Genomic DNA, 9,717 nt, shown 5'->3' with positions numbered 1-9,717 from the left:
AGATGGATGTATCTCGCAGAACTTGATAATTGGCAGTGACCTGAGAGGAGATATTTGTGTTTTGAATTAGGTTACTTCACAACTGAATCCAGAATGCTATTCAAGATAGAAATATTCTCCAGTGCCATGCCAGTTTGCGATGTGGTGACTTCTGCTCCACCGTATTAAATGTCCATAAAACCACTGTGTGTCCCTATTACTCTTTTATTAGGAGCTATGAGTGCAGCTGTGCAAGTTTTATATACAGTGTTCATTTTAATTTTTCAATATATGATGCTCTTAGCATAATTAGGTTTTGCATCCTGACAGACAGAATTAATGGTAGATACTGTATACTTACTTGTATGTTCAAATTTCTTAAATCAAATGGGGAATGGGGAGGGGTGCAAACATGTGGTGATAAATCACAGATTATGTTTGATTTACATGGTCCCAAAGTTAAATAAATTTATCGGGAGACACGTTCTTCAGGGTACTCAGTCTCCTGGCTTATTGAAGCCCTCTTATAAAATATGATTTCTGAAGCTGAGTGAACAATACGAGCATGAAAATCTAGGCAATAAAAATATAACTTATAACTGACATCTGTATCTGGAACCCCCAAATTAAAAATCTTAATGCAAAATAACAAAAAACATTTCCAACAGAGGATGAATTCGAGATTTTTTTTTAAATGAGGAAATGCTAAGGATATTAACAGTTTTCAGAATTCTCAAGTTTATGCGACACCCCAGATGTGTTGATGCAATGTTCTTTACCCACCTGAACTCTTAACGCGTCAATGTTCCTTTTTATCTTCATTTTGAGAACAGCTTCATAATAAACAGGAGTACAGCAAATACTATTTCTCACAGATTTTAACTTAGAAACCCTCCCAGTGCGTGGGCTCTCCCCATCCTGAGACCATTTCCTATCTTCTCTTTGTTTAGGACCCTACAAAAGGACCGAAGCCAAATCATTGCAAAGGTGGCTAAGAAGTGGGGTGAACACTTGTTTCTTCATTTGTACCAGCCATGGCAGGAAGTGTGGAGTAGTTGAGTTTTTCCCAGGGCATTCTGTGCTAGAACTGTTTATTTAAATACCATTTTTGTGTGTGTAATAAGTCCATACTGTATATGTTCATGATGCTGGAAGTGAGGATTTGAAAGGCAGTGGCAGTGGGAGTTAGATATCGTTTCATTTGGAGAAATAAGGAAATGAGGAGGTTTATTCACAGACACTAAAAGTTTGTTCAAAGGTGCTGGGATATTTCAGGCTTTCCTGAAAAGGAGTTGAGGAGCCTCAGGCCCCATCCTGTCCTGCTTCGAACACTTTACTCTCAGAGTGAGAGGGAGGAAATACGGTGTTTTCTTTCTTTCTTTCTTTCTTTCTTTCTTTCTTTCTTTCTACCTCTTTCCCCTGCTCCGCGCGTGCACACACTAACATGAGTTCTTAGGACTGTGTTGTAGTCGTGTTCTCTTCATTAAGATTCTGTTACTCCATCGTCCCTGGGCCTGGTGTGTTCAAGAATGTACCCATCCCATTCTCTTTTCTTTTTCAGACAACTTCCCATTTAAAAAAAAAAAAAAAAAAGAGAGAAAGAAACGAAAGAAATGTGGGAATTTTGCCAGTGTGAGGATGGGATTGTCAGTGTTCTTTAAACCTGCTTGGAAAAATATTTTTTAAAAGACCGTTAACTTTTTAACAGGCACGAGGCACTTAGCAAATTTTCCTAAGTGTCTCCTAAGGCCCTGCCGCTTTCCCAATTAAAACTAAATGAACCCATGTTTAGAGCAACGGACATCAGAACACACAGCCAGAATTGGGATTCTGGACGTTTATTCCAGGGCTGCTCTAGCTACAAATTGTAGACATGGGTTGTTGGGTGTGCACTTTTCCTTGCTGTCATCTTGTTATCCCATTAGCCCTCTGTTTCATTGAGTAAAACACATGGCCAGTGAATCAGCCTTTAGGGGGGATGGGTCTGTTTCTCTCTCTCTCTCTATTTCCCAGTGTCATCTGTGGTCATGGGAAGCGATTAATTCCTCCCTTCCAAAAGGGGAAAGGAGATCAGTACAGTTCACCTGGGTCATTTGTACTCAAGATCCTAAACTTGCCTGAACAACTCCAACGGTTGATCCAAATACTGTTTTTCCTTTCTGTAAAGTGGCAAAGACTACTTAAAGGGAGCATATATATTAGGTCCTTGTGATTCAGCAGAAAGGGCAAATTAAGCGATTTCCCCAATGTCTCTCCTCTAACGCAGGACCCCCCCCCCCCCCCCCCCCCCCCCCCGCCAAACCCATAGGGGGCTGTGCTTTTCAATAACGTAGAGCGTGGTACATGCCCAGGCCGTATTTTGTCTGTTAGAGCTTTCAATACTGGTAGCAGGTCTGACAAAGGGGTTCGATGGGGGTATCAGCCAGAGGGGCCTCCACGACAGTGGCAGGGCTGGACTGGGAACGGGGTTCCCCAGAGCCCACCTGGACACAGGAGGCCCCTCAGCCCTGGTCTCCACTGCGCAGGGGGCATTCGAGAGAGCAGCTGAGCTCCAGACCCTGGGCCTCCTGCGGCGCCAAGTCGGGGGAGAGGAGGCCCCAGGCCCCTGCTTCGGGTCGCCATGGCAACGAGCCCTGGAATGCCACAGTGGTAGCCCTCTTCCTCGGCACATCCGGACTCCCAGTTCTGCTGCTTCAAGTCAATGTAACACAGCAAAGGGAGGAACCCCGGAGGAGAATAACCACTCCCTTCTTCCCTTCACCATTGCCTTCCCCCTTTACCAAAAAGAAAAAAAAAAAAAAAAGAAAAGAAAAGAAAACTGCATGTTTGAAAGAAACTACAGGCAGTTTTTGGTGCAATTTGGGAGCAACTATTTTGGGTTCTGGTTTCCTCTTCAGGGATGTGTTCGCCTCTTGTAAATCGTTGGCTGCTTTGACGTTGAACTTGATGACATTTCATGTTTTCGTTGTGCTGCTTTTACATCAATTTTGAGTTTTTGTTTCTTTATAATTTTATTATTATTTTAAGGAAATGTCCCCCTTCCCTCCTCCCTCCCCTGTTCTCCTCAACCAAAGGACTGTTTCCTACTCAGTTTTCTCAGTCATAAGGGAAAGTGTTTCCTTCCAGGTGTGTCCCAAGTTTATTAGGACTACCATACGATTGGGTTCGGGTAGCGGGTCTGGGTCCTCTGCGGGGAAGGCAGGGAGGGAGGCATGGGAAAGGTACTCAGGGGGCAGAGATTTGGGGGGAGGGGACAGAGTTTGAAATCATGTTTAAAGATGCCAGTGGCTCAACCTGTGGTTGATTTAAGTTATAATTTTAAAGAGCTAGTTAGAGAACAGAAAATCACTGGGCCAAGTCACACCTGTACTTTTTTTTTTTTTTCCCCTTCCTCTGTCTCCAACCTCCTTCTAGGTTCTTCACACACCCCCATTCGGCGTAGTACCCAGAGAGCTCAAGATGTGTGGCAGTTTTCGGATGGAAGCTCGAGAGCCCTTAAGTTCTGAGAAAATTTGAAGTCCCCGGGGCGGGGTGGACGCGTGCTGCCCAGCCGACATCTGCGTGGCCTGTCATCCTGCTAGTTTGTGATGTTTTCCGACAGTAGCCTCCAAGAAGCCGTTGTGCGAAGACAGAGTCCTGCAGAGTCCTTCCTGCCCAGGCCTGCAGTGCCATTTTATTTATATTTTTTAAAAAAAAGTAAAAGCAAAAAAACAGACCCACATTGGAACGGTGAATCAGTCCCATATAGAGGGCCGATGGACCATCGCTGTCCTGAGTGACGTCCTGGCCCTTTTGAAACCAGCCAACCTAATTACCTGTATTGTGGAATCGAGCATGAGTCCCCCAACCCCTTGTTTCTATACACTCTATGTTGTCTTTTAAAAAGTGTGCTTAACATTGACACAATAAATGTTGGAGCTTTAGGTGGTGTTTGCTTGTTCTTTAATTATTGATGCTTATAAGACAATGCAGCTGCTTATGACTTTGTATTTCTGTACCCGTTTCCTGCAGACATCCATGGGGTGGGTAGGAGGAACAGATTTGAGGAATGGGTAGGAGGTGTAGGAGGGGAAGGAGGTTACTGCTTATCAGATGGCATAAATTTTCAAGGAGAATCAACATGCAAAACTTGGGAATAAATCATAGCAATATCATAATTAATGTAGTAGTAGTGCTGCTGTTTATTAATGCTGAAGTGTGGTTTTCCTAACTGTCTGACTTATAATTTGCATACCATTAAATAATGCATAATATGGCACGCTGAATTCTGTTTTTCAAATATATGCTTTTGGTGGCTACCATGCAGGATTTGAATTTGTCTTTTAATTTAGCTCAAGAAAGATAACGTCACTGGGTTAGTGGTAAATCCCAAAGAAGGTGATAAATGTCAGTAGCGGCTTATTAAATATTCCAATTTTAGGTTCCCAAACCTTTGGCAAATATATCTTAATACAGACAAACAAACACACGTAAAACTTCTTTATTACTTACATTAACTAACACCAGGAAATTTGGGGCAGATTTTATAAGGGGGAAAATTGTAGGAGGAAAGAGGTTCACATCAGAACACACGATTATAATTGTGACGTCCATTGCTTGGAAATTAGTGACACGAATAAGTTAGGTCTACAAACAGGTGATAAAAATCCCTTCTGGTCCAGTTAATTTGCAAAGAACTTTTCTCAATTTGGTGTTTCCTATTGCCTGGAGAACCAGAAGAGAGCTAGAAACAATATAGCATATTAAAATAGGTTTATAAATAATAGAACTCAGACACCTGTGTATTATAGATTTACATATTGGCTGTGAACGTAAGTGAGGAAAATCTTACCCACTCACCACCCTCTGGCTAGATTGCCTAGCCTCATGAGAAGTTAGCAAGATAATTGGCATCTGGATTCTTTCCTGCTTATTCATCATAAATAATGACTTCTTACAGTACTCTATTGCCTTATACTTTATATAGTGCTTTCATGTACCTTATTTCATCTGATCCTCGTTGGGACAGACCTCACAACTTGCACTCTGTGGGTGAGAAGATCGAGGCCAGGACAATCAGGGAGGAGAGGAGGGAAGCCAGGTGTTCTGGTGTCTAGTCCAGAACTGATTTCACTGAACTCTATAACTTATCAAAGAGCGTGTCTCTCCCTGTGTTAGCACACAAGCCATAGATGTTCATGAACATACCCAAGTATGGCTTACACACACACACACACACACATCAAGGATGTCCATAGGTAAGGGCACACAAAGTTGTCTCTTTCTACCAACAGCTGTGTGCACTGCAGGAGGGGCTGGGAACAAGGGTCCCTCCTTGCCATCTCTCCCTGGTGTCTTTTCCACGACAGATAAATAACCCTGATTGACTAGGTGGCCTTGATGAGTTTTTGAGAGTTCCTCCCACCTAGGTGAGATGGGACTTCCAGACAAGCGTCATTTCATGGAGCAACACTCTCCCTGCCCTATGCTCTGCCTTTGTGTTGCTGAAACCTGAGACCAATAGGGGTTCTGTGACAGCATCCTCCCTGAATGTGCTAAGCTCCTTGCTGATACCTAGAAAAAGTGACACCTTCAAAAGGGACACCCGACTGACACAGAACTATCAGGTGTTTTTTTGGACAACTAGGCCTTGGGAACTGCAGTTGGTGTTCACTACACTCTCATTTCTGGTCTATGTTTTTACCTCTGCCTCTTATTTCTTCTCAGAGTCAGAGAGCCACTGGGTAATTGCAAGTTACTGGATAATTGTAAATAACTGGACCCATTGTAAATAAATGGATATTTCTGGGAGTGGGATTTTTGTTTTTTTGAGGGGGTGGGGGAGGAGTGAGGGAGTGGGTACAGGGTATCATTCCTTCCTCCCCCTTCTGGAAAAGCAAGATGCTTCACTAAAAAAAGAAAAGACCGTCTCTTTCTCCCCTATCTTTTTTAGCTGAAAGAGAATAAGAGTTCATTTATGAGATTCATTATGAAATGACCGTGTTGTGCTAGTGCTAGAACTTTTGAAAACCCACACAGGATTGATGATTTGGGAAGACATCTCCCTGTGTGATATGTCAAGGTCGTGGTTATCCGTGAATGGTGGAAGCCGAAGAAAGGACTGACAAATCTGATCGGGGTCCTCACTGTGCCCTCTCCTGAGAGTGAAACTTCAAACTGCAGAGAGATTAATTGGTTGCCCAGCATGTACTGAGCACGGATTAGAGGACACAGTCTCGGGTGCTCGGGAGGGTGGGGACCAAATACGGGACATTGTGCTTACCCTCCCAAGCCTGGTCTATAAACATTAATTCTGTGGTCTGTCCAGACTGTCACACTAAACAAAAAGGTCTGGTTCGGCTTCTGAGTCCGTGATGGCAAGACTTAGCTCCCACGACAGCACCCAGGCTTTTGAATACTGGCAGTGTTGGAGAAATAAATGATCGTATCAAAAACTGGTGGTAGTTCAAAGAAATTAAACTAAAGGTAGTTTAATTTAGGCAAGGAGAGCAAACGTGGTTTCTACTGAGGTGTCACTGAGTGCCCCAAACTTGGGCAGAATGTTTCCTGGGCACTTTTGCTTAGAGTTTTCAATAATATTTGTATCAGAGTCAAGTCTTGCAAAAGGTGAGGGATGTCTTTCAAGTTTTGTGTGCACTGACATGATTTTCCTTTTTTTGAGGCCTGGTTGAGATTAGATTGAAGAAGATGATTATTAACATTAACATACTTTTCCTCTGTGTTAATGTTTATTCTATCAAGAATTCTTATTTTACAAATCAATGTCTCTAGGAAGTAGTGGTAAAGAGGATCAGAAGTGAAGTATTTTGTAGGCTGTTGTTTCTCTTTTCCCATGCCATACAGCTATGGCTCCTTTTGGGATATAGTGTGAGGAAACAGATTTGAGGAATTTGCATACTGGCTGTAAAGTCAATATGAGGTTCAACTGGAAGTTACAAGCCCGCCTTCCTTCTCCAGGGATCCATCCTGTCTGAGTTCCTAACCAACAGGGAAACAATAATGCTATTTCTTTTCTCAGAGTCTCTAGCAGAGACCGTACTCTTCAGCTCGCACTTACATTAAGATGACGAACTTCACACATTCCAGAAAAATCCAGAAACATAATTGTTTTCCTTCCTGTCTTGCTGTAATTAAGATACTTCCTTGTCAAATCACATTACCTTTCCCCTGATTTTTATTTTTAAAAAATGCTCCCAGAAAATACCTAAGGTTTATAGAACACTTTTATACACATGGTAGAATTAATTTTCCTAGAGATTCTAGAAAGGTAAGCCATCAGACTAAAGCTGAAAGGAACCACTGCAATCATTCATTTTACAGATCAGAGCAAGAGAGTCCCAAAGATTAAATGATGGCTCTAAGATCACACAGCTTGGGGAAAAATAATAATAAATAATAAAAAAAAAAAAAAAAAAAACAACCTCGAGAGCCAAGCTCCAAACCACCCAGTTAGTAGCTGAGTCAGAATTGGAACTCAAGTCTCCAGCACCTTTGGAAAGGAATTCAAGCGGCCAGTCTCTCCCTTGTGACCTACTAAATTCAGAAGCAAGAGTGGCAGAAAAGTGTGCATTACAGAAGGTTTTAAGAATAAAATCGAAAGCTTGTTTTGGTGCCAGTCCTAGTGGGGAGCATGTGAGCATGTCCCATATTTCAAGGGTTTCTAAGCAGCATCCCGATGGCAGAGAACATTTAGGTCACTACCTGGAAGCCTTCCTTCTTCATTTCACCCCTCCGATGGTAGAAATAAACTTAGGGACCAAGAATTGCTGCAAGACAGCTTTTAAAGTTAAAAGGGCATAAAAAAGAGCTACTCATCAAACCAAATTCATCTCAAATGACTTAAATAGATTTCACAATCTGTTCCATTCTCGACAGGATTTAAGAGAAACACCCACTTAATTTGAATTTCAAGTCCGCATCACATCCTGTTAGAGAATCCAACTAGCCAATAGCATGACCTGAATCTTGTTACTGGGGATATTTAATTTTGAGTTCAAAGGTGGTGAAATAGCAATGACCTACAGGGAGGGTTGACCGAGATGGTTTACAACTCTGGGTTGTGAGGACTGATCAACTTCCTATGCTATTGAGGCCGTACATTCTTTTTCTGTAAAGATGAAATCTTACTCCCCCCTTTGATCAGGGGCTCCTGACTGTTAGAGATGTACAAGTCCTGCCTCACCCTTTTATTAGATCTGCCGTGTTCAGCTCTTCTGCCGCCATTTCTTTTCTTGCCAGCCACCCTTTGATTCACGTTCACTCCTTTGAATGGACATGGGTTGACTTTGAATGTCTCTGGGCCTGATCGGGCTGCAGTCGTGTGCAGCAGCTGTTTAGAGCCCGCACGGACAAAGTCACCTCTGAAACAGGAGCAGGATGGCGGGAGGTCTCACAGAGCAACAGCAAATCAAATATCCCTGTTGAGGATGGTCTGAGATGAAGTAATTTGCCTGGTTTTGTTTCCCCCTGGTGATAGTTCCCTGGATTTCCTGAAATGGCGCTGCCAACAGGCAACTTCTGCTGCCTTCACCGTCCCTTTCTGCGCCTGTGTCTTGGCTGACTTGTTCTCTCTCCTCAGACACATAGAAAGCCTGCTGAGATGACCGAGGCGATTAGCTTCCACTGGACTCTAAGATTTGCAGAGTTGCCCTGCCCTATTTCAGAGTGCCCGATTTTTCACCTGTTGCTTACCTCACCACATGAAGGGGAAAAACCAAAATGCAAATACTCCTTCTCAGAAACTCACTCAAAGCTCAGAACTCTGAACATGAGAGATTTCCCTTTACAGTGATCCCCTTTGTGTGGATTTGCCTGTAGCCACTACGCCTTATTTGTGGAGTTCTTTTTATTTTTCAGCTTCTTTGAGAGTACATTTTCTTCTCCCTCTGATGGGATGATGTACCGAGGATGGACTCCTGGGGGTTATAGTGCAGGCCAGCAAATGGTGCCAGTCTCTGAGTCGGCATCTCTGGGCTGTGATCTCGGCTTTATCTTTGCCGTGTTCACCCACCTGGTGTCCCCTCTCTCTGCACTTGACGTTATACAAAGCCCATTCCTCCCTCTGAAAAAGGAAGGGCACACCCTGCCTCCTACCTCCTACTACCCAGCAGCACGCACCGGTCAGTTTTATGAACCACCCAAATGCTCTAGACTCCATGTAAGAATGGGGGTATTGACATCCGGTCTTGAAGACTATGGGCAAGTGGGGTTGTAGTCCATCTTAAAGGCAGGCTTTTCTTTGCTTTTGGTTAGTAAGGCCATTTTCTTTATAACTTTATGGCACAGATTAAAAAAAAAAGCTGAAGCAATTTTTGTTTGGAATCTAAAGCTGTCATCATCTTTCAAAAATGTGAGCATTTTTGAAATGGCTACATTTGCAGTGCTCAGGGTGCATTTTATCACTTGGGTACCCCTGAAGGTTGGAGGTCTCTCTCTACCCCTTACCCTGCTAATGGATAGCAACGGAGGGCCTTGTGTACCTACTGAAGGTTGCAAGGCACCACACATCTGTTGCCTGAAGATAGAGAGCCAGGACGTCTGAAATTGATCTCTATTGAACACCAAACCCATCTCAGCTGGCAGACTGCCGGGAGCTGGAGAAAGAGCAAAATAGAGGTTAAAATAAAAACAATAAGGGTGCCCGGATGGCTCAGTTGGTTGTCTGACTCTTGTTTTCAGCTCATGTCATGATCTCACGGTTTGTGAGATTGAGCCCTGAGTCAGGCTCCTCGCTGACAG

General features: G+C 43.3%; 1 protein-coding gene across 4 annotated transcripts in view; it reads left to right on the top strand.

Annotated features, from left to right (window-relative positions):
* Positions 1-3,902, top strand: part of BCL11A (BAF chromatin remodeling complex subunit BCL11A) — a 100,718-nt gene extending 96,816 nt beyond the window's left edge. For all 4 annotated transcript variants that reach the window (XM_045446132.1, XM_045446129.1, XM_045446134.1 and 1 more), the window contains one exon: positions 3,394-3,902. In XM_045446132.1, coding sequence (XP_045302088.1) covers positions 3,394-3,495 — 102 coding nt within the window. In that variant the 3' untranslated portion in view covers positions 3,496-3,902. The remainder of the gene's footprint in view (positions 1-3,393) is intronic.
* Positions 3,903-9,717: the final 5,815 nt, after the last annotated feature.

The sequence above is a fragment of the Leopardus geoffroyi genome, chromosome A3, assembly GCF_018350155.1.
Source record: "Leopardus geoffroyi isolate Oge1 chromosome A3, O.geoffroyi_Oge1_pat1.0, whole genome shotgun sequence".
NCBI lineage: Eukaryota > Metazoa > Chordata > Mammalia > Carnivora > Felidae > Leopardus > Leopardus geoffroyi.
The sequence above is the reverse complement of the archived record's forward strand: the minus strand, read 5'-3'. Positions and strand labels throughout refer to the sequence as shown.